Source organism: Mytilus trossulus, chromosome 7 (assembly GCF_036588685.1).
Source record: "Mytilus trossulus isolate FHL-02 chromosome 7, PNRI_Mtr1.1.1.hap1, whole genome shotgun sequence".
In the NCBI taxonomy this organism is placed as follows: domain Eukaryota; kingdom Metazoa; phylum Mollusca; class Bivalvia; order Mytilida; family Mytilidae; genus Mytilus; species Mytilus trossulus.
The window spans coordinates 72,140,007-72,166,880 of NC_086379.1; the positions used below are offsets into that span (position 1 = coordinate 72,140,007).

Below are 26,874 nucleotides of genomic sequence, written 5' to 3' on the forward strand. Positions count from 1 at the left end.
GAGTAGTGTTGTCCAGGTATAATCATCAAGAACACTTTGATACTGTGTTCTGTCAGTGTAATCTATTTTTTGTGTAAACAACTTCAGATAGTGAATGCACTAGAGATTTTATCAAATTATTGACATGCTGCACGTCACATAAACAAATTGTAAACCTGTTATAAGTGCATGAATATATGCATCCTTAAAAGTGGTCAAATATATGTATTTAACATTTTTTTTAATTACTGTAACCCAACTTATACTCTTGAGCTATTTTCACTTTTGCTCAAGCAGAAAATAACATGAAATTATGTCTTCTTTTATATGAATATCCAAGCAAAGATAGAAAATTGAGAATATAAATTGCCTCGAAATTGGCAGAAATGGCTAAATTCATAGAACATATTCAATGAAAAAAAGTTGGTTTATGGTATATTATTATCATATCTCATATTTATTACATCTATATTATGTCCCTGATTTTCAAGAATTTTGTGGAGTTCTTGTAACCTTGTTAAAATTTTGTTATGTTTATTATGTTTGATATTCATTCTGCGCTGCTAAATAAATCATTTACTGCAACAACTGAACTCAAAACTACTTATTGAATCTGTAAGTAAGTTATCAGTTTGAACAAAATTAAGATCGTATGGAGTTTTGCCTTGTTTTTATTGGATTTGAAATTAAATAACTGAATGGTTTTGCAGTAAACTGCAGGCATGGCTTCACTGCATGTAACTATTGCTTGTATTTTGTAGGGACCTTGTCCAGTTGATAAAGATGGGAAACTACAGTGTGATAATAAGCCATAACTTTGAAAAAGGTATTAGTATAAACCATAACCTTGAAAAAGGTATTAGTATAAACCATAACCTTGAGAAAGGTATTAGTTTAAACCATAACCTCCAAAAAGGTATTAGTATAAACCATAGCCTTGAAAAAGGTATTAGTAAAAACCATAACCTCCAAAAAGGTATTAGTATAAACCATAACCTCCAAAAAGTTATTAGTATAAACCATAACCTCCAAAAAGGTATTAGTATAAACTATAACCTTGAAAAAGGTATCAGTATAAACCATAACCTTGAAAAAGGTATTAGTATAAACCATAACCTCCAAAAAGGTATTAGTATAAATTATAACCTTGAAAAATGTATAAGTATAAACCATAACCTTGAAAAAGGTATAAGTATAATCTATAACCTTGAAAAAGGTATTAGTATAAACCATAACCATGAAAAAAGTATTAGTATAAACTATAACCTTGAAAAAGGTATAAGTATAAACCATAACCTTGAAAAACGTATTAGTATAAACCATAACCTTGAAAAAGGTATAAGTATAAACCCTAATCTTGAAAAGGGTATAAGTTTAAAAAATAACCTTGAAAAAGGTATCAGTACAAACCATAGCCTTGAAAAAGGTATAAGTATAAACCATAACCTTGAAAGAGGTATTAGTATACACCATAACCTTGAAAGAGGTATTAGTATAAACCATAGCGTTGAAAAAGGTATTAGTATAAACCATAACCTTGAAAGAGGTATTAGTATAAACCAAAACCTTGAAAGAGGTATTAGTATAAACCATAGCGTTGAAAAAGGTATTAGTATAAACCATAACCTTGAAAGAGGTATTAGTATAAACCATAACCTTGAAAGAGGTATTAGTATAAACCATAGCGTTGAAAAAGGTATTAGTATAAACCATAACAATGAAAGAGGTATTAGTATAAACTATAACCTTGAAAGAGGTATTAGTATAAACCATAGCCTTGAAAAAGGTATTAGTATAAACCATAACCTTGAAAGAGATATAAGAATAAACCATAGCGTTGAAAAAGGTATTAGTATAAACCATAACCTTGAAAGAGGTATTAGTATAAACCATAACCTTGAACAATGAATGACGTCACTGTTATCAAGGATAAAATAATCAACGTCACTTAAAATATATTAATTCCATAACATGTACAAAGCGGGACAACTCCCAAAACTTAAGCCCACATTCCTCCGATAACTGGGTTTATTCTTCATAGGAATAAATCTTATTAGTATAAGCCAAAACCTAAAAAATGGTATTAGTATAAGCCAAAACCTAAAAAGGTATTAGTATAAGCCAAAACCTTAAAAAAATGAGTATTCTGACACCCTGCTTAATCCGACATTTTTTTCTGGTGTGTAACATGGTTACAGATTACACTGTAGTATAAACCATAAACTTGAAGAAAAAGATATTAGTATAGTCCAAAACCTTGAGAAAGATATCATTAAAGTCCAAACCTTGAAAAAAGTATTAGTATAAACCAAAACCTTGAAAAAGATACAAGTATGCTGCTGATTCATTATTATTTGTTGGATACCAATTATCATGGATTTTGTGGATACATGGAAACCATGAATTTAAATGTTCAATGAATTACAAATTTGCTGTTTGATTAAATGCATTTAAAAAAAAACCACAAAATCAAATATCCATGAAAGTGCTAGTTTTCCCCATTCCATGAAAATTGGTACCAACAAAAATAAATGAATCCACAGTAGTCCAAAACCAGTAAAACCGAAATTATTATAGTCCAAAAATTTCTATAGTCCAATATATTGAAAAAGGTATTAGTATATTAAACTAAAGTCTTGTGAAAGATTTAAGTATAGTGCAAAACCTTGAAAAAAAATTAGCATAGTCCAAAAATCAGATTAATCCAAAACCTTGAAAAAAATATCATTAAAGTCAAAAACCTTGAAAAAGGTATTAGTATAAACCCAAACCCTGAGAAAGATATTAGTATAGTTCAAAACCCTGAGAAAGATATTAGTATAGTCCAAAACCTTGAGAAAGATATCAGTACAGTGCAAAACCTTGAAAAGGGTATCATCATTAACCAAAACCTTGAGAAATGTATCAGTATAGTTCAGATTATAGGGGAAAAAACAACAATAAATTGATCTTGGTGGACTATGAAACATGAACATCATAAATTGTTTAAGATACATATATTTCTTAAAGCATAAGACATAAGATTTAAAAGTTTTATTTCCAAGGCTGCTACATTATCAAATATAAAGTTACATATTTGTTCTCGCTTTATTCATTTGTTCATACGTCTGTCTCGCTTCAGGTTAAAGTTTTTGGTCAAGGTAGTTTCTGATGAAGTTGAAGTCCGAACAACTTGGAAACTTAGTACACATGTTCCCTACCATATTATCTTTCTAATTTTAATGCCAAATAGGAGATTTTCCCCCAATTTCACGTTCCACTGAACAAAAAAAAATATAGTGTGAGTGGGGCATATGTGTACTATGGACAAATTCTTGTTATCATCTATAAGGAAGATACAATTATCTTTAATCACAACCAAAATCTAAAGTGAAATCAAGTTATTTTTGAATTTTTTATACAAAACAATTTTAGTTTTACTTAAAGAAGTTGTAATTAAATTTTCAGAAAGTTACTACAGAATCCATATACACTTTCATTTGTTTTCAGAACTGAAATAAGAAACTTCCAAACTTAAAGCTTAAATTTGAAAAAGGAAATTGAAATTGGACTTGAAAAAATTGCATGTTTCTTGGGATGTATTTTGTTTTTCAATAGTTTTATTGCTTTTTGTAAGATTATGAACACCTATCAAAAAGGTGCTTATAATCTTTCCTAAGTACTAGTAGTTGAAATCAAGGATAATATCTTTCAGAAAATGGGGTGGAGCTTAAACCATGGAATAGCATCACATTGAACATATTGTCCCATAGCTAATCACCAACTACTTTCCTCTTAATTTCTAGTTGAGCTTCATGTTTAGTTGTCATAGGCCCATCCAGGGGGCCCACCCCTCCCCCTTTTCATGGGAAAAATTTGGTTGCTTATATAGGGAATCACTGAAGTGTGACTGGAAGGGGCCCCCATTAGGTCAGTCAGCGGACCCCCAATACAAAAAGTTCTGGATCCACCACTGGTTGTCCAACTTGGCAAGTAGGTTACAACATCAAATTGCAGATAATAGACCATATTTTCCACAATCTATATTTTATGCAACTGCACCTAAATATTGACTGCAAAAGTCCTATTATCAGTAAAAATACAGATTTATCTGATCTTGACCCTTTTTTCAGTGCAGTCCATATCAGTTTGGCAGTAAACTAGTTTTAATGTTTTGTTGTGAAATTGTTATAGTCGAAAACTGAAACACGGGACTTACACATATTGAATTAAGTAGGAGCATATTAAAATAAATGTATAACTGATATTGTAAAATGATGTAGGAGTTAATGGAACAAATTGAAAATCACTTATTTATACGAAAAAAATGGATAGAGTTTTTAAAACTAAGCAGGTACAGGCTTTTCTCATTGTTGAAGGCTGTATGGTGACCTGTAGTTGTTAATTTCTGTGTCAATTTGGTCTCTTGTGGAGAGTTGTCTCATTGGCAATCATACCACATCTTTTTTATATTTTAAGCTGCACTTAATATCTATTATAAATTTTGTTCTTTCTGGATTTATCTTTTCCCTGGAATGCTAAAACCCAAAATTATAAATCAATAAAGAAGTATGAATTTTTGTTTACTTGAGGACCTGTAGAGCAAGAAAGGACCTAGGGTGAATAGCTAAATCAACAAATTTCAACTTCAGCTGAGGGTCAGAACCATAGAATCAAAATTAATTAACAAAATATAATTATAACTTTATAAAGCATGGCATGGTCAAAGCAATGACTCCTGAGCTGATTTAATTCCGAGGACTAGAAGTCCTCTTGCAGTAGGAAATAAATTTATTTTTTAAAAGTTTGGTGCAATGGAAGAGATTTTCTGATTTTATATTCCACAGGACAGCCAGATATAAGTTTAAGTCTTGTTGTACAGAAAAAAATGTACTGGTAAAAGAAATAACACCATCTTTAATCAAATTAGAAATTATACCTGGACTGTTTGTAAATTAACTAGCTGAAAAAGTAACAGATGACAGTTTCACATTGTAAAACATTATTTTATTTTTAGTATAGCTTTATCTGACAGGTGTATACAGACCTTATCACAAGTTTGTCTTTGATAATTGTATATTTACTTAAGCTTAAATTCATATAATGTTTGATTGTTCAAGGCCAGATAAATTTTTTATTGATAAAGGTTTTTGTCAGGGACATGTATTTGTGGACTTTTATCTTTTGATTGCCATATCACAGTTCATATACCTATAGTTTATGGGACATCAACTTATTCATGAATAATTGATTTCTGAATGTCAGTTTAATAACATGCTAATATAAATGTCTTTGATAGAAACAAATTATATGACTAATTTCCTTGGTACTAGTTTAAGTGTATATGCTGTGCTTATTTAAGAGAAAGATGGAAGTAAACAGCTATGAGACGGCAACCCAAAAACACAATTTAAACAATGTTGACATATAAAGGTCACCCTTTACGCCTCCTACATATTGTGGATTCATTATTATTCGTTGGATACCAATTTTTGTGGGTTTCGTTGATACAAGTGAACCACAAATTCAAATGTTCAACAAATAAGATTAACAAAATCAAATATCCACGAATATGAAAGTTTACAGCAATCCATGAAAATTGATACCCACAAAAATAAATGAATCCACAGTATGCCCAAACTTTATTTTTGATAAACAAAGAAACAAAATGTTCCAGCAAGAAATTTAGATAAGATTCCTGACTTTAAACAGGCACATAAACATTGACATGGATTAAACTAGTTCAATAAAAGCTCAACCCTGGATCTCGGTGTAATCTGACAGACAGTGGATTAACCTGCAAGAAAAAATCAACAATTATATTGTATCTCTTATGTAGAACACCAAAATATGCATTGAAAGGAAAAATAATACCATACAATATATGTACACTTACCAGTATGGTGATATTTATATTATATTGTAATGTCTGATTAATGACTCAATTACTTCACCTGATTTATTATGACCTGTGATTTGGGAAAATAAAATATTCTATTTTAAATTATACTTATAAAATATAAAAGCATGTTTGCAATTGATTGCTGAAAAAAAAACACTCTAATAAATTAAAATTGGAACCCCAAAATTTTCCTTATACATGTACTGTGGATTCATTATTATTTGTTGGAAATCAATTTTCATGGATTTTGTGAGTACAGGTTAACCACGAAAACAAATGTTCAACAAACATCAAAGTTTCTATAGGCATGTATGCAGACCTCAGCAAAACCAAGAAATTATCCACAAATATACAAGTATACCTTTATCCACAAAAATGGGTACCCACGAAAATAAAGAAATCCACAGTTTTGTATATAATATTAAAAGAAATGTTTGATATTGTTAAAAAAAAATTACAATTGAAGTTTATTTTAAAAGGCATGCAGGATTGAAACAGTGTCCTTAGAGCTAGAAAATAATTTTTAAACACTACAACATTGGATGCATGGATAAAAATCACTAAAGATTATTTTATAATTAAAGGAATATAAACTTCAAAAGGAAAAGAGTACAAGGAAATGAGCTTTATTTCTCCATTCTTCCTTTTTCCTGCAGGGTTACTTGTAAGAGGATTATGTAATGTCACAAAAGTTAAAATTCTCTCAGGGATGGACAGAGAGTGAGAAAAAAATGACAGAAATAAATTTCTATTTCACCTGTCAAATACTATTTGTTTTTCTTCTGACATTTGTTAATTTTTGTCAAGTCAGCAGTTTATTATGTCATAATGTCATGGTTCATATGATTGTAGGTCTAATGATATTTAAATTTGGGATTTATACCTCTGTGGATGAAATAAGTGTTAATTATAGACCTGTTATGTGAATAGACAGTTAATTATTGTCTACATGTGAGATTTATCTTATTCATTTCATTATTATTTATTTAAATTTCCCACTTGAAAAAGACAATAAAACTTTCTCACATTTCAGCCAAACTTGTCTAGTCTTTATTTCTATTCATTTTAACCTGGGACTATTATATTTGTCCCAGTTTTAACCAAAGATTTTTATATCAATAACAGTATTTTTGTAGAAATTCACCTATATATCTGTATGTGAAACATTTAGCAAAATACAAATGAAAAGTTACAAAAGAAAAGTTTCGAAATTGTAAAGATTTTTTTTTGGGGGGGGGGATACTTAACTTAAAAAGGTTTCTATCTGTTGACTTTTATTCCTGCCCCTATGAAAGATTGACCTCAGGGGTTGTAAGTTAAAAAGGTGTTTTTAAGCTGCATACATTGATAGTGTAACTGGCCATTTTATTTTAAAGATAGAAGCATGTGATTTGTCATCAATTTGCTGTGAACATTTTAATATTTGCAGGAATGTATAAATTTACAATTTTCAATAGACAATGCATAAATCAAGCGTAATTCTCTTAACATACCATAATTTCTAAATGTATTTCTAAAGAAGATGTACATCAACTGATATTTAATGTTATAGATTCATTATCTGAAGATTATACACTTTGAGTTAACATTTGATGCAAAGGTTTGTATTTAGTGAGGTTTTTTTTTTCCATCATAGGGATTAAATTAAGTGCTTTTATTCAGAATGAACCTTTTGACCTGTATAATTTGTTGTTCCACTGTAAGATTTAATGAGAGACGGATGACTGACTACAAGTGTTCAAGTTGGGGGTCTGACTAGTGGTTTCGGAGGTTTCCAATGCAGATCTTCAAACCTTAAGTTGTTTCTCCATATTAATTGACATTGTTTAGACTTTAGAAGGTTAAGATAGGGCATGTCATATCAATTTGGCAATAAATTAAGTAGTAAGGTCATTGCTGAAAATGCCCTACATGCCTTTTTTCTGACATTGTATTATTTTATTTTATTAAGAATTTTAAAACTTTTTAATTTATATTAAGTAACATAACTGTATTTTATCGCTAGTACCAAGAAATTGTATTTAAAAATTCAAATATATGCTGTTTTCTGCCTAATGGTTCAGTTGTGGTCTCTTTGACACATTCCCTGTTTCCATTCTCATTTCTATCCCCTTGCTGGAAAATCTGATATGCCACTTCTGAGGCATACTGGTCGTGTGATACATCTGAGGCATACTGGTCATGTGATACTGGTAGAATGGTGAACTTCTACTGACAATCCTCCTTGCAGACACTTCAAGGTCATCTTAAAATTTGACCAGTTAACTTTTAATATTTGTGCCAACATATTTTTGTAATTTTTGCAATTTGCATGTGTAGCAATAATCTATTAAAGTCAATGACAGTGTACTTGAAAGAATAAACATGTATTGTCAAGAGTATCCACCACAGTAACGATCAGTAACCAAAAAGGGTTGAAGGTCTTTTTTAAACTATAGGACACATTGGTAATAATCATTTGTTAAAGTTAACCTTAATACATTTTCTTTGAAATAAGTCTTCTCAGTAAATGACTTCAACAGACTTTCAATATGAAGAGCTTGGTATAGGAGAGTCGAGATCATGATTTCCAAATAATGCTAGGAAGAAAAGAAATCTCACAAAAAGAGTAAAAAGTTAACTGTCTCTGACAAACTTTTTAAAATTCTTTAATACTGATATTGCATGCATATAGCTTTATATCCACAATTTCATTGTTATCAAGGGTGTCTCCAAATTATGAGAAAAAAAATTGCTGATCGAATCTTTGATAAATACTGTTTGATAATTCACATTTCTATTTATTTAAGAATTTGATGTAATTGTCAGATTTTTCTTCTGAACACTGTCAGTGTTGAATGCCTTGGAAACATTAAGTATTCTAGACTAGATAATTTTGATTTTGACACCTGTCTAGTTTTAAAGACACCTGTCTGGACTCTAGAGTATAAAAAAACAAAGCATACAAAACTAGAATAATATTGTTTTAAAAAATATGTCAATATTAGAAAAATGGACAGAATCCTTCACCACTTGTCAGAGTAGTTTGAAGTCGAGGTGAACTTTTTGACAAAGTACTTTTATTTACCAAGGTTAGATAATGACAGTCCTCGTTCGGTTATTGACCAAATTTAGTAAGCTGTTTATCATAATACGGTGAATGCCTCATATTTAGATAGTGATCCCAATGTCTCTGACTTACATTTAAATCAGACAATTTTACTGATCTCAGCAATTTTAAGAGCATTTAGTTGACAAGAAAGACAAATTGATACTACATTGTCTAATTTGATCCAAAATATATAAATAAGTTCTTTATTGATAACTTATCAAATGCTTCTAAAAGTTAAAAAAAAGAAAGAAGAAAAAAGAAATTCCAATTAATTGCTGGCACAGTGTTTTAGATTTTAGAATAGAATCCTTTTTTTAGCTTCTTTTTGGTGTTAAAAAGAGCAAAACTAAGAATCAACTAGAAATTATTTCACCAATTCTAGATAAAAAATCCTTTATAAAGCAAAACAGTCAAGTTGACGTAATATTTGTATTTTGCAATAACTTTATAGATTTATACTAAGCATTAGTCATTCCTTTCATAGTAAACACACTGAATGAACTTTTTAGTAGTTTGTATGTGACAAAAAGCATGTATGATGCTGTGACTATAAACAAACCTATGCTTAGTTTTAAATCAGACGATAGTTTTACATGATTTGCATCACATTTTACTGAAAAAATAAGCATATTTAGGTTTTTAATCTTTATCCTTAAAATTCTGCCAGGTATTAATACAACAACAGTTACTATACAGTGTAAAAAATAGAGTAAATTAAAAGTTCTAATGTTATCTGTTGATTAACACCTTTGATCTAGGTCTACAAGGTAGATATCAGGTGTGTTATGTAACTTTACATGGGGACTGTTTGTTGACCATTATTACCCAGCTTGTCCTCCAGGCTTGTTTTTATAGCCACATATCATTAATGCCACTTCTTAATATAGGTAAACAAATGTAGAGTTAATATTGATACTTATCTGAACAAAAACTTCAATGACCTTTTGATGTTTTGTTTTTACGAGGGTTTAGTCTCCTCTTTAATGTAAAAAGAGATAAACAACGGAAAATTTTTGGGGCATGGAAATTTTGGACTAAAATTACATGTGATGATTTGAAATATTCATGAGCAAATTGTAACAAAATTGTGTAACGTGTGGTCACTGTTCTTATATGGCAAAATAAGTTCTCAAGGGATAAGAAAAATGGGCCAGAAAATGGACTAAAAAGACAAAAGTTAGGGAAAGTACACCCCCCTCCTATCAAAAAAAAATCTAAACAATCCTTAATAGGAAATATTTTCTTAGATAGTAAAGACTTTTACGCATTCCAGTCTTTATAATTATCAAAAGAAAGGACATAAGTTCTATAGTCACAAGATGATATTATAGTCTCATGATAAAGCTATGTCTGTAACAGCTTGCAGTAATATAAAGTCATTCTATATATACTTGTACTTTCTAAATATATGTCAACCAGCTGAAATGATGAAACAAATAAAGCTGTTATGATATATGACGCAAGTCAATAGTATAAAAAAATCTGTTGATTTATTGTATAAGAGAATGTATACCATGTATAAATTGTTTTTTAGGTTGATACTTAGTTTAAGCATTCTAATTTATATACATCAAATATTCTACCAGGGAAAAGGCCTCTGCACCTTTCAAAGGTCAGGGACAATAGAAAAACATGTATAATGAAGCAATGGTAAAAATAGAAGTAGTGCTTCTAGGCTTACAATGTTTCATCATTTTGCTTATGTATGTTGTATTTCATGAACAAAGTCGTTTTCAGTTAGTGATAAAGATGCGCTGTTTCAGCCACTTTTTTAAAAGGGGGGTCCTAACATATGTCCCCATACAAAAGCATTAGTTGTCAAACAGAAAGGGGGACAGTCTGATTGTGTACCAGCCAATCAAGGTCTTTTAAAACCAACAGTTAGTAAAAAGTACAATTCCAACCCCAGAACTCCTCACTGGATCTGCAAGTGTGTTTTGTCCACATTTGATTTATAAAACCCAGGAATTCTACTTGGATAAAGTTTTTGCAGTACAGATTTTAATATGCAGTGTACAATGTATCTTATTTTAAAATGCTATCATGGTTTCATTGAGAGTTTAATGGTACATCTGTGTTAATGTTACTGGTATGTACAGCTTGAAATGGACAAAATATGTTCATGTTGGAACCAACATGTCCCAAACTTGCCAACTGGAGGTCACAAAATTGAAAAAAAGTTTAAAAAAAAAGTGATGTTCTTTAGTCACTAATAAAATGAAAAGTCTTAAAAAGGGACATCTGTAGGTCATCAAGCTGCCAAAAGGTCCTAAAACTAGACAATTTTAGGTCAATAAACTTTCATGAGTGATGGACTACAACATATATTCACTATTTATCATAGACCTTAAATAAACTGCATACTGTCATCAGTGAATAAATACCTTGAACAAACCCTAAGGATTTATCTGATTAAATGTAATATGTATTATACTGTTGAATAATCTTATGTACTAAAGTTCACTCAACCATATTAAAAATCTAATTTTATTTTTATTTATTCCCTATTTTTTAAAACATATACTGGTAATCTATATATTATTTTTTTTTTGCCAATTTAAGGACAAACTAGTTATTTGCAGCACAAAATGGTGTTGTACTGTGAAGATACAATGATCATTTCAAACAGAAAAAAATCTTTAAAAAAGTTTTAGGAAAAAGTGATGAATCTTGTGTGTAATAATTTTAATCTTTCTATTTCAGTGAACTGAAGAGATATTGACCAGAAATATTAACCAAAGAGAAATATAATCATTTTATAATCATATAATTGTTAATCTTAATATCATTGTGTTTATTGACATTAGAATTCATCAGTCACCAAACTTGACATACATATAAGACAATTGTTAAAGGTATTTTGTCATTTTCTGTTATTGTTTGAAGTGCCTTTTGTAAAGTCTGAAATCCATGAAAACTCATGAAAACATTTGTGAAGCTTTAGTTACAAATAAAAGACAGCCATAGTTCTAATGATTCGATAATTACACAATTTTAAAATTAACATCTCATGAACGGAGCATATTTAGTCTTTGTTAAGTACCATGAAATAAAACACTGGATAAAATTTTCAAATTGATAAACTTTATTTCCTGTAAAATCCAAATGAGTTAGTTTAAGCTGATAGATATAAGAGACTACTATTATACAATGTGTAAAAGTAGGCTCAGGATTAAGTTACTGTTTTCTTCTCTTGCCTCTATATTTGATGCTAATTGTTAAACTGAAACAAGAAACCAGTTTTAAGATTTCAATGTTAAGAAATTGATGCATTTCATTGGATTTATATAATACTTCCTTTTGGTATTACTGAAAAAACAAGACCAGATGTGTGTCAGGCCTTTTGAGTGTTCTGTACACCAACATCAGAAGAAATTTGACATCATTGAGACGACTTTTACAACACAATAAAAGTCAGACCTGGACCAAGGATATATCAGATTAATTTACTAGTTAAATATCATGACAACTTTGGGGGTGGTCCTCGATAATATTATATCTTTTATACATTGACACCTTTATTAACTACATGTAGACAATGGTTATAGTTAGTTTTCACTCGTGACTTGTGAACGTGAATGGTCATGTATATTTCTACCACCAAAACCTTTTAGAATAAAACTATCAAAATGGTTTCAATATTTTGATAAATATGATTGTAAGAAATGAAATTTCAGATAGTCTTTTTTTCTTAAAACAAGAAAGCTGTTTTGACAGGATAAACTAAAATTGATTAATTTACACACTATCTCTTAAAGATTTCATTAATATCTGATGTAAAAGATATTTGTCCCTGTTTATGTCATGTCCCTCAGACACTTACACAACTTTTATTTCCTTCAACAAATGTATAAAAGAATATAAAACATGCAGACCTTCAGGGGATCAGGAATAAATAATAAAACAAAGAATGAAATGTAAAGGCAGCAAATTTGAACTTCATATGATCGGAAATTAATGATTCTACAAACAGTTATTTTGTCTTTTGCTCAATTAATTTCATTTTTCTGTTGTGAATTCAGTTCTTCTGTCTTTCCCATATTATATTGTATGGAATTGTCTTTCATTTGAAAAGGGACAGCAGGGCCAAAAGGCTAAAACAGATATATCTCATTAATGTGTACTACACACCCACTCTAGACAACAAATTATACAGTTTATAGGACCATAACTTTGTGTATCACAAACCAATAAACCTGTCATTAGTTTTATGTATTCAGATTTTCTGCATGAATGATGTTGTATGTTGTAAATAAATATGTAATGTTGTATCAAATAGCAGTATGGTTATTAGGAATATTGTCCTTGTTTGGTATCAACAACACTTGATAAGTATCATTGGATACACAGTTTTATTTGGTCTAAAAAAAAATACATGGAAATTTTCCTGCTTGGCCTTCAAACTATTATATGGTTCTTTATATGGTTTCAGCTACATTTTCATTTATAAGAATGCAAATTTTAGTTCAGTTTGTCACAATTATTTAGTACATATTATGAACAGAAAACAAAAATTTGTAAAATTTGTAAACTGCAAGTAAAGTAGGTATATTGTTTTGTATATTAAACTCTTATTTTTTTTAAATTTTTGTTCAATATGAAGAAATTGCTTAGTGTCCAAAATCTTCCCAAAATGATATTTAAACAACAGGATAATTTTAAAAGTATGAATTAAAAGACATTAAAAATATGACGGAAACAACTTCAAAAATTTATTATAAATAATGCATCTTTCATTAAATTTTAGTGATAAGATAAAAGTAAGTGTATGATAACATTTTTTTATTTATTATATTTTTTTGGTATGTGAAAATGTGCATTCAGTTATATATATATATATATATATATATATATAAACGAGTCTTAATTGAAAACTACGTTCAAACCTATGACTGCGTTGGATAAAAACCGCAATTTTTATACGTGTGCATGTCAAACAAATTTCGTTGTAGAAGGGTCTAAAAACAGCACAAACAACACAAACAACATTTTCCAAAAATGTTGTTTGTGCTGTTTTTAGACCCTTCTACAACGAAATATATATATATATGTTAGATGTTTAGACGAGTTGTATATATATATATATATATATACAACTCGTCTAAACATCAACCCAACAATGTTAGACTGTTGGGTTGATGTTTAGACGAGTTGTATATACATTATGTACACAGCCATGTATCACCATCATTGATGGCGATCCGATGGATACATCTGTTGTAGGGTTGTCACTGACTCAGACGTACTTATGTATATATATATATATATATATATGCATTCTTGAGTTATACATACTACATTTTAATGTGGTAAAACATATTTTACCTTTTTGGGGATGTAAACTGGAAATCGTATACAATTTTTTTAATCTTTTGCATATTAAGAATTGGAAAAAGGGGAGATAATAAAATATTTGGTTTCAAATAAAAAGTTCAGTTTTTATAAAAATGTTTCTTTAATATCATTGATGGGATAAATTTGATTCCGTGTGTAGCAAGAGTAATGTGTGCTTTTAATGTCGGCATATAAGGAAGGATGTTATGTTTTTAGTAGAGGGAAATAGAAAAAGGTGTATTGAATTCTTAGACATATAGCTCTCTAGCTGAGTTGTGATATATAAAAATGTATATGTAAATTTTGTACTATCCCATATTGAGATGTTAATTTTATATCATCTATATATTTCTTTGTATATAATCTATGTTGTGCCTATTTTTATAAATGAGATAAAAATTGCAAAAAAAGTGACATTTTAGATTAATTCATTCATTGTTTCTTTGATATATCATGTTGAAACATCCAGGGCAAATCATTTATTATATCACATTAAGATAACTTTTAGAAATCGACAACAAAAATTAAATCCAAGACTCCATTTTTTTAAATTTAGTCATATGAAGTACATATTTGAACCTAGTTTGTGATTCTGAAGAAATTTTAAATGTTAGAATATGCCAATAAATACTATGATATGACAATTGAACAGCAATCTGAATGCTTCTTGTTTTATCTTGAATCATGAGGGGAAGATTTCACCTGTCATTTGTGTCTGATCAGCAGACTAGTTTTTTTTAAAAGTTGTTCCTATATTACATGTTCATTTTTGTACCAGTATATGAGAATAAGAAATTCATTTATGTAGGTATCTAATTGCTATTATTAAGATATAAGCAGCAAAAAGACAAGACAGCAAATTGCTACAACCACTATAATTGAATAAATATAAACTAATCAGAGATAGATTTAGGGGGCAGGGGGCCAAGGTCCCCCTTTCTGGGAAAAAATTGGTTGCTTATATAGGAAATCACTGAAGCGTGACTGGAATGGGCCCTCTTAGGCATTCAGTGGGCCCCACTTATGAAAATTTCTGGATCCACCACTGCTAATACTAAACACTGTAGTATTCTGTAAATGTCAAATGAACTTGGATTGTGTTGGGGTTTTTTATCTTTAAAAATAATACATTTTCGAAAAATACATGCCAATTTTAGATGATTAAAAATATATTCCTAACTTAAATTGAACATACCATAATAAGAACTTGATACAGTGTATATGGTTTTACTATACTGGTACATAAACATGTACTGGATAGTTATATTTTGGTTATAATTTAACACAAAAGCTATTTTTTTTCCCAAAGGAACAGAAATTTCTTGTCTTTCCTGAATATATTTTCTTAAAAAGTACATATTAGTAGTTAAGTTCTTTTTATATTTATTGATAGGGAAAATAAAAACACATATTTAAATTTCATATGCAAAGCATTATTTAGAATTGTTAAAGCCCTAAAGAAAAAATTGTTTATTCTTTAAAGTAAAATGGTATCTATAAAATCAATAGCAGCTTACAGACATTACTAGATTTATTTGTTTATATATTAGAATTATTTCATTACATGTATTGTTATTGTTTAATTAACACCAAATAAAATCTTTTTTGTACAACTTGTGTTTGATTGAATGGCTATTGAACAGCAATATCAATATGTGTATTGTTGATCTTTTCATTTACCTTGAAAATATAAGAAAGAATATGTGGTATGATTGCCAATGAGTCTACTCTCCACAAGGGATCAAAATGACATAGAAATAAAGGCTATAGGTCACTGTACAGTTTCAACGATGAGCAGAGCCGATACTGCATAGTCAGCTGTAAAAGGCTCAAAATCACATATGTAAAACATTCAAACCAGAAAACTAAGGGCCTAATTAATGTACAAAAATTAACAATAAACAAATATGTAAAACAGCAACAAACGACAACCACTGAATTACAGGCTGTTGACTTGGGACAGGCACATATATAGAGAATGTGGCGGGGTTAAACATGTTAGCTAGATCCAAACCCTGGTATAGTGGTGTATCAGTATAACATAAGCACAAATTATAAAAAAAATAACTGAAAAAGGCTTAACTCATCAGATGGATACAAAATACATTTAACCTAGGATTTGTATAGTTAAATCCTTGATTTAACAAAACAATAGAGTGGATGTGGCTTGGTACTTGTACATCCCAACAACAAAAAGAACCTATAAATAAGTACATGTCTTTGATGCATGTTGTAAGACCTTGTATACTTGGTCATAATCAGTATGCTGTTGAAATATTGGTACACAACACCAATAACTACTTGGTTGGAAACAAAAAATGGATTAATAGCAGAGCCTCCAGACAAGGTGTAAAGATACTTAAGGAACATCTAAAGCTTGCTTTCAAGTGTAGACAGAATTTCCTTGCTGCATTGCAGACCCATTGATGGCCTTTGGCTGTTTTCTTCACTTTGGTCGGAATGTTATTTCTGACACATTCCTATTTCCATTCTCAATTTTTTTATACTAGAATGTAATTATGAATGAATCCAGTAAAACTCAAAACTTTCACCTTACATGTTCACATCAGCATTAAATCTTACTTATTTAATTAAGTCAATTTGTCGACAGGATGTTGTTTGCCATGAGGTCTCAAAATCTGATGTAATTGATAGCTTTTATGAATGAACTCAAATTTCATAAGAGGTCAAATTATCAACTCTATACTATTTATAACTTTCATGAAATTGTATGAATGGATTTAAAGGAGAATTTTGGCTATTGTCATGAACCATCAAAACAAACACAGAATTAAAAAAAAAACACTGTCACAATCCTATGATCCTATGAAAGAAAATTTAATAATAAGCAATTGGAACCCTACAAAAACCTCTCCCTTGATCTCTCTTTGAAGAGGACTCAGTTCCTTATCCACTAGCTGACTGACTAGTGGGTGGTAATCCTAAGTCCAATTATGTAATAAAATGCATAAGTTGATTCATAAATTAGGTCATACATGAATGTTTCTGATTGAATGAAATCTATTTGTCAGTACAAATGTATTAAAATTGTTATTTTCACTAATAAAATGGAAACTAATAATGATCTCAAATGCACATTTATAAGAATAGCTTTTTTTTTTAAATAAAACCAATAAATAAATTTTTATCAAAGAGAATGATCCTTTGCATGGTATCTAGGGTTAAGAAGTTTGTGTTTTTTGTTTCTGCCAATTGAAAAAAACATCAGGGTAAAATACATGTATTGTCTACTACCTTGATAATCTTACTGTGGATTTATTAATTTTTGTGGTAACCATTTTTTTGAGATTGGGAAATAAAAATTCATGGATAATTGATTTCCTGTTTTGACAAACTCTGCATATAACCCTCTAGAAAATTTACTAATTAACAAAGTTTTGCTTCTTATCTTGATAACTGTTAAGATAAGTTGCAAGGAAAAAAATTATCATCCTTACCAAATCTATAAAAATTTGTAAATGAAAGAAACTGTTATTTTTAGCAGTAATTGCCATGAAAGGATTTTTTAATTATATTTAAAAAAAATTAATTATATTCTATTTTTTCCTAATATTTTCAAAACATACGAAAAAAACTGAACACACCAAAAATTATCAGCAATACAATATGTGCAATAAAATATGTAATTATTTTTTGTTTGCAATAAACAAAGTTAATAGAACACAAAACTGGCTAACTGTATTTTTAAACTAAATTGACATACTTCTAAAGGAACCTAGAATCTTCCATATATTTGTGTGTTTTTATTTTTAAATATTTAAAAGTCTGCTTTTGAATTGCACATTGGATGCAATTTAGTTTCGTTCTATATTTGTCATATTTCCCGTTTGTATTCTAAAAAATGTGAATCAAAGCCTTCACGTTTTAAAAATGTGAATCCTTATGTGACCTTAACCTTTGGATCATACCAAATATAATGGAACAGTCTCATGAATATTCAAATCACAATGGAAAAAACCAGCTGATTTAGAAATGACAAGTGCAGACGATCAACACACGTCCTGTCGTTCGCATCGTTAGTTTAGTTCATTAGTGCTAGGTGTTAATTTGGACGACTAATTTAATTTGCAACTTACATTATTTTCATTTCTAATTAACAAATGGAGTTCGAATCTCGGGACAGTTGTTGTAATTTGATTGATCAAAATTCAATCAACAAGACAAAGGTGGACAAACTTTTGCAGAAACTAAAGTTTTTGATATTTAGAGATGTGGAAAAGAATGAACAGAAAGGAATATTTGAAAGAGACACTGTAAAGACATGTCAAAGTAAGTTTAAAATGCAATTTTTATAATTTTGTATGATTAATGATATGTATATTTCAATCACTCGTGACTTGTCTTGAGTTGTGATCGATTTTCAGTTCCATCATGACATAAGATGGACAGAACTAAAGAGACGATTTATTTTATAATTACTAAACCAAAGCTTAAGAAAGAATCTAAAACAGTTTACATTTTACTGCATTTGTGCTTAAAAATTAAAATCAAATTATGCAGGTAATTTTTTTTAAATTGGCTCATTTCCAAAAATAGATTGTGATGTATAAAAAAAAAATACTAAAAATAGAAATTTCCTAACTGTAAGCCATCTTTTAGTTCAAGATTCTTAACATCTACTGTAATTTTGTATATAATTTGATACTTCAAAATGCATTAACACTTTAAACCTGATGATTTTTTTACTGAAAAAATCCTATGCAAATCATCAAATCCTTGGAATAAAGTATGTTAAAAAAAAAATCCATGAAGGAAAGGGTTTTAACAGTTTAAAACAGTACAATCTTTTAATGGCTTTACAATCAAAAACACGATAATTGTTTTTGATAAATAAAAATTTAAAATAATGGCAATTGCATTTCAGAAAAACTTAATTTTGGCCATCAAACATATCGTCAAAAGTAAAACATGAAAATGATTGAGGATGAATACCATTTCTTCTCAATCTGTCCATGCTATACATCATTAAGGGATACCTATATACAAAATATTAATAAAAACCTTAATTTCAATTTTATTAAATTGCAGTCCACTATAACACTTAAGCATTTGACTGTACTTTTAAATAGCAGTCTACCAGTCATTATAAAAATCACCATAAAGTATATTAATGATTGTCTTTTATTAAGAACATCTGTATAACTTGTATTTCTTTTAATATGCAATACCAACCTAATTTTTGTTTGTGTTCTTTTTTCAATTGTTCATGAACATTAATAATGTGTTAACTGTTGATAATTATAGCCTTTTTTCTTCTTTGCTGTGAATACCACTGTCACTCTAATATAATTGTAATCAATTTAACTATTGTAAGTTTATTGTCTTAATTTTGTATGCCATAACCATTTAATGTAAATGTGTTTGTGCGAATAAAATATTGTCTATTGTCTATTGTACTGTACATAGAAGGAATTTCTTAATAATAGATATTGCATGTGCATCATTGGCAATCATACCACATCTTCCTTTTATATTGATATTAGGCATAAAATATTTCATGTAAAATCACGACCAATTGTTAAATACAGCATCCACATACACTGTTCAAAACTAGGACTTTTGGTATTTATCCAAACAATATAAAGTTATTGCTGAAAATGCAAAATAATGTTGCATAATCATACTTATGCAAATAATATCGGTTAATCACTGAAATACATGCACAGCGTAAACAACTATGTGTTTACATGTTGATATGAAAGTTTGTAGCTTAATTTGATAATAATATAATGCCTAGGTTGACGTCCTTGATTAAAACCCCTATAATCTGACAAATTTTTTGTGTGTACAATGTAACAACAAAAAAAGTTATCTTTTCTTATGATGTCTAAAAGTCTTTTGATTCTACTTGACCTTGATTTTTGAGTTCTGATTTCCGAGGAAATATTGTAAGTGTGTATTCTTTTTATTTTCAGATGAAATCCCAGAAGTTCCAACAGAAAGTTATGGTAGCATCGACTCTCTTTCAGCGTTAGACGTAAAACAATGTGGCTTATTGATTCAAAGACTTCAACAAACTCTTAGAGAAGTTCGTGAACAGCAATTTAAATGTGAAATATTGGTGCCATGTGGACTTATAAAGAAAGTAGCCCAGGACATAGTGTCAATGTCATATTGTGAGCCCTGTGGACTTAGAGGGTGTACGCTGTATATAAATCTGGAAGAGAAGCAGCAATGTAGACGCTTAGCCAAGCTTTCTTATGATCCAAATACAGTTGATACTTTTGAATTGCATCTTACATTGAAGGAAGAGACAAGACGTTGGTGCTTCTTCAAAAAACTATTTATATCACTAAGTGGTTGTATGAAAGAAATTACATGGAGTTCATCGTGGAAACTCTTGTGTTCATCTTACCGGTTGGAAAAGAAAAAACTGTACAGAAAAAATTAGATTCCTAGAACTATTTTCTGCATCAATTGATAAACTATTGAGTTGTGATGTGTTCAATTTTTTTTTTTAGAACATTCAAGAATTGAAGATGCCAATTCAAATAATAGCCCTGTGTACATGTAAATTTCAATTTTTATTAGTTATATTGTTTTTTCCTTCATTTCTAAAATTTGTAAGTATTACAAAATGTAGTTATCTTAAACTGTTAAAAATCTGTCATATCTAAGATGAAAAAAAAATTCTGAAAAAAATATAAACGAGCGATTTTGATCAACTGTATGAACACATTTTCATATAAATATATTGACATAATATAAATGATCTCGGTGACATTAGGGTGCAGTGCAATTTTTTTTAAATTCTAGCTGTCATGTGATATAAAGGTCAGTAAATCATTTTCATCCCTTGGAGAGGACTGAGTGCAAATGTGGTTGATGAGAGAAAGACAAATAATCACCTTCATTTTTTTGTGTTTGAACATTGAAATATTTTGTATACACAATTTCCCAATATACATGTACATGTAAACATTTTTGGGGTATATGTATGATATTAAAAAGATAAAAAAAAGTGATTGAATAAAAAAAAAAGAGTGCTTATTTTCTGTTACATTCCAGTTGTGTATACATGTAATGTATATTTTTACCTTTTCAAACAAAATATTTTATTTGTTTATAATTCTTTCTAAAATAGAAATATCTGAAATTATAACTTAAAGAAATCCATGTTTGATATTTTTTATAAAATTAAAAACAAAAATTAAATTATTTTTAATTTGAAAAATGCAAATTTCTTGATATAGTGCTGATAAAATGGTGCAAAATTAGGTAGATAAGAACTTCTGATATTGACATGTTAAATTTTGATTTTAATACTCTTTCTAGTAGCAGAATGAACCTTTAAATTTTTGCTAAATTATATGTCATATTTCTAACATGATAGGAGTTGTACTCCTATTTGAGAAAAGACCTATGTTTTAAAAATGGAAAATCGACACATAATTTTCTGTGGAAATAGATTTTGAGAATTTTCTATTCATAAACATCTTGATTGTCATGTCATGTCATGTTTTTACATTAACACAATGTACCATTCATTTAAATAATACTGCCATATAAAAATTCTAGGTACCTATATTTACTTATATATATATTTGTCTTATAAATGCTCTTTATAAGAGTAATGTTTATTTTGGTACACAAAATTATAACAGTACGGATGCAGCGAGCAAGATTTTGTTCAGATGACCATGGTTATTTTATGTATATGAAAAATCATTAAAAAAATGTATACAAAAGTGCTTTCATGCAAGTTTAACTGCTTCCATAGAATATTTGCAATGACCACATGATTTTTTAAATGCATGTAAAAATGCTTTCAATTTCATATTGAAAAAATACATGCATAAATATTTGTATACACTGTGTTTCAGTGTGGCTAGTCATAATTCACCATTGCTAGTATTGATGATATTTTTTAATGTTTGTGTTGAAAATTTTAGTATTTATATTGTACATACAGTACTGTTCAAAAATATCGATTCGATAACTTTTTTCTCCGATTTCCGATTTTCTCGGAATCACACCGAGTACCGCGGATTTCACTCCTAAAATCCTCCAAAGATTCTCTCCCAACACCGCGTGGCTGTTAATTGGTTTATTGCCATCGGATGTACTTCAAATTAACGACGCGTGACAACATAATTGGATTACCCAGATAATTTACCTTTGAACATTTAATCGATCTTGGTTGCACAGGTGTGCTTTAAAATCACGGTATTATAAATTGAACAAATGTTTTTCCTTTCTTTGACAGATAAAGATGTGACAATATCATTTAGAATAAGATAATTATTATCTTTTATATTTGTGTCTTATGCCGTTATCTTTAAAATAGAACATACATACGAAAAAGCATGAAGAAAATTGTTATTTTGTGTTTCTATTACAGTCCGGTCAGGTCATACATTGTGTTCTTTCAGCAAGGACGATTTTGCCACAATTAGTTTCTTTTATAACTTATTCAATAAGCAATATCAGCGCATTAATTGTTCATTATTAAAAAATCAACTGGCTAATAAAATCATGTTTTTTTTCGGTAACCCGATTCATCGGATCATCAAGTAAACTTAATTTATTGAGCAATGTAAAATATGATGTTTCACCACCTCGGTACATTTATACACACTTGAATAATTCAAATTACGAACAGAAACTGTTAAATGACAACTCTGTTGACAAAGGAAATAATTGCAAGTGATATTGATAGTGCTCGTCATTTTCGCATTTTACGGAACGGTTTTCAAATTGACGAAAGTATTTATATCAATTTCGTCATTTGAATTTGGAAAGTGAAAAATATTTTCACATTAATTATATTATAAATGTACTATAATTCTACCAGTGTTTGACAAGTTTATGACGCTCAATCATTTTACGTTTACAAAAGATGTTAAAAGTTGTGGTGATAAGTAATCCGCTTATCGCTATCCGATAGGTCACTAATCCTTTAATTATTAATAAAATTTATCAAACCTCATAATTGCCCATCATAATATTCTATTCCAGTTAAATCAGTCATCATTTTATTTTCAAAATTTCCCAACCGCCTACAATTGGCATTTCTTTATCGTATTATCATGATTATTGTCATTTGAATACAATCAGTCACCCCGGACAATTTCCATCATAATTTCAATTAATACATCACCAACTGTAAATCTATATTATTGAAATAACTTTCTTTTTTGAAAGATAAAACATTAAAATTCAAATAGTTAAAAATGTGTTCACGTTTATTCGGATAAGAATTTTATTTTCCCGATAAATCAATTGTAAAAGGACCTTCTGGAGCCTCAATACGATTGCACAAAAATGTCGCCCTTTAAAAAACTCGTGCTGTGGATAACATTGATGTTAACTATTTTTAGCATTTAACATTGTTAAGTAAGTCAAGTTCAAGTTCAACCCAAACTGTTGATAACTGAGATGTGTATCGTGGAATTGTCTTCGCACGGCAAATAATTGTTTTTAAAATCTTTTGTTGAAAATACACAAATTTACATTCATTGTGCGAAAGTTAATATTAAACAAAGACGAATTAATGCAGCTGGAAGTATTCCTGTTGTAACGGAAATGTATTATTATTCTGCTGTACTGCCAACAAATCGTATAACGAAAATGCCGTAATTGTTAAGCATAACGAATGGTGAATAATATTTTCCTTTTTACTTGAATATACAAAACTTTCAAACACGTAATTTTATTTAACTGCTCAGATTAATTTAGCGAAAGTTTCCGGTTATTTTTACACAAGTATGCTCATTTCGTAAATAAAATATTAATTTACTGGTGAAGACATCGAGGTCAAAATTAAGTAGTTTTCATTTTTTATAAAACTTAAATACAATTGAAAGAATTAACAACAACATTTTGCTTTTAAATCTTTTATTCATTCCAGCAATTAGATAATCGTAAAAAGAAAATGCCGTAGATTTACACAATTAATACGGGGCAATCATTTTGTCTAATGAATGGTGAATAAATTTTCCTTTTTACTTGCATATATAAAACTTTTAGACTTATAATTTTTAAATAAAGACTTTAACTTTGAAGTAGAATATTTTGTTTTTCACATATTCCGCTATATTTTATAATCGTTTTTTTTTTTAAAGCAAGTACATTAAGGTTAAGATATTTTTAGATGGGCTAACAAAAAATACGAAAATATTTTGACTTTAGTTTTTATTACCACAAATGAAATTTGATTAGTATAAAAGACATTTAAAATTATACACCCGTTTGACACTTAAACTGGTACAGTAGACCGGAAATATAACTCTTTATTACTTCAACCTTTACCTGTCAGGTAATCCAATTACCCATTCAGTCTTGTGCCGGTATAGATCAAAGGAGGATAAGGGCAATTAATTCCTCGGTGTAGAGAGTGAGCTCGTTATCACAATAAACATTTACCTGATTTTGGGAGAGATTACTCCCAAATTCCTCCCAACATTTTGGGAGGAATATCGGAGTTTGTCGGAGTGGCTCCGACATTTTCCTCGGTGTAGGGTGTGGGAGAGTTGGTACTCTTGAACTGTACTGTATGGGCAAATCTGTCTTATATGTACAGCATTTGTTTTCTGACTTGTCAGAATTTGTGATAGAAACTTGAATCCATTCTGTTTAATAAATTTATTTTAAAAAGAAAATGTGTCAGTTTTACTACTGTTTCTTCCTTTTATTTTGTAGTTTGCTATGACCTATGTTTTCTAACAAATTACCTCACTGACCCTTCTCTTGCATTGGTATTTAACATTATATAAACAATGGAACAGTTTTATGACACAGTATGCATGCTGATCTATGATGACGGCTACAGTACATATAATATGCTCAAATTAATACTTATTAAAAAGTATGGAAAGGAGTGTGCCAAAAACAAGATGCAAGTGGAAAGGGAAATTCATATTTCATTTTGTATTAGATAAAAAAAAATCAATTGGGCTTTGTTATTGCAACCCTGTCATTCTTGACTTCTGATTTTCCATTCCCAATTTCCTGACTTGTGAAAGTCCTTGAAGACTTTTTCTTATTTCACTGACCTTGACAATTTGACCTTATGCTGTCACTATTGTCTGTTTGTCTGTCAAAAACGTTTTCAATAATCTTTTTTGGAACACTTCAGCTAAATGTCTTGAAACATGGCAGAAAGGATATATAACATATCCTCTAAAAATGATCATCATTTTGTACCTAGCTGAAGAAAACATGAATCTTTCAATGCCGTATAGGCTTTGCTCATTGTTGAAGGACGTATGGTGACCTATAGTTGTTAATGTCTGTGTCATATAAGACTTTTGTGGATAGTTGTCTCATTGGCAATCATACCACATCTTCTTTTTTATATGATTGCCTAAGGTAAAAATAAAGCAACAGAGAAAAATTGCACTTACTTGGCTAAAATTTCAATAACAAAAGATATAGAACAAAAGCAATTGAAAGTGGGTGAAGTTCTACCAATACTGAAATTTCCCTGGAAAACAAGGCCTTGAAGCTTCAAAATTTGCCTTGTGTTGGGAATGTTCAGTCTGTCGTATGTCCCTTGTCCTAGAACTAATTTTCAGGGTTCAGCGACTACTTTAAAGAACAGTTGAGCATTTTTGTCCTGAAAATTTCTCACTCATGAATATTTTAATAGGATTTTATATTTGGTATATACAAATTTTTGGAAAGGTAAAGTTTCTTCCAGGAAGGCTGACTTTTGCCTAACCTGAACCCGATTTCATGGATAAGTAATCTAGTTAAAGTTAAGTGATAAGTCATAAGGAAAGATTGCCAATGAGACAACTCTTCACAAGAAACCAAATGAGGTCTGTTTCTCAGATATTGCAAGTAGTACAGGTAAATTTTAATTGATGTATTGAATGACTAAGGTAAACAAGTCAATCTTGCAGGTTTCTTTTGACCATGACCCCATTGACACGATGAAGTGGTCAATGTTGATTTGTATGCCCTACCTACGATAGTAGAGGGGCATTATGTTTTCTGGTCTGTGCGTCCGTTCGTCTGTCGTACCGTTCGTTCGTTCTTCCGTCTGTCCCGCTTCAGGTTAGTTTTTGGTCAAGGTAGTTTTTGATGAAGTTGAAGTCCAATCAATTTTAAACATAGTAAACATGTGCCCTATGATATGATCTTTCTAATTTTAATGCAAAATTATAGTTTTGACCCCAATTTCATGGTCCACTGAACATAAAAAAAATGATAGTACGAAGTTCAGGTTAAATTTTTTGGTCAAGGTAGTTTTTGATGAAGTAGAAGTCAAATCAACTTAAAACTTAGTTAATTTATAGTATATATGTTCCCTTTGATAAGATCATTCTTATTTTAATGCCAAATTAGAGAATGTATTCCAATTTCACAGTCCACTTAACATATAAAATGATAGTGCGAGTGGGGCATTTGTGTACTATGGACACATTCTTGTTTTTTGTGTTTTGCTTTGTTATGTTCATACTTTAGCCATAGATGAGCTGTTTTTATACAAGCACAAACTTTTTTTTTAATTGTATAATGGTATCATGTTGTTGTCAGCTTTGTCTTTGTCTATGTCTGAAGACACGTTTGTTTCTGGACAATGACTTTAGTTTACCGTTAAAGGAATAGATCTTTATGTATT

At 29.6% G+C, this 26,874-nt stretch overlaps 2 protein-coding genes across 9 annotated transcripts in view; both read left to right on the forward strand.

Annotated features, from left to right (window-relative positions):
* LOC134725733 (collagen alpha-1(XIII) chain-like) overlaps window positions 1-11,993 on the forward strand; it is a 70,310-nt gene extending 58,317 nt beyond the window's left edge. For 7 of the 8 annotated variants that reach the window (XM_063589772.1, XM_063589779.1, XM_063589775.1 and 4 more), the window contains 2 exons: window positions 741-805; window positions 11,655-11,993. In XM_063589772.1, the coding sequence (XP_063445842.1) occupies window positions 741-794 (54 nt within the window). In that variant the 3' untranslated portion in view covers window positions 795-805; window positions 11,655-11,993. The remainder of the gene's footprint in view (window positions 1-740; window positions 806-11,654) is intronic. The other variant, XM_063589778.1, reaches the window with a different exon arrangement.
* A 6,264-nt stretch (window positions 11,994-18,257) lies between these two features.
* On the forward strand, window positions 18,258-20,764 carry LOC134725734 (DNA damage-inducible transcript 4-like protein). Its single transcript, XM_063589781.1, has 2 exons — window positions 18,258-18,575; window positions 20,222-20,764. Exons 1-2 carry the CDS (start codon window positions 18,407-18,409, stop codon window positions 20,695-20,697), a joined length of 645 nt encoding a protein of 214 aa, XP_063445851.1. The 5' UTR covers window positions 18,258-18,406; the 3' UTR covers window positions 20,698-20,764.
* Window positions 20,765-26,874: the final 6,110 nt, after the last annotated feature.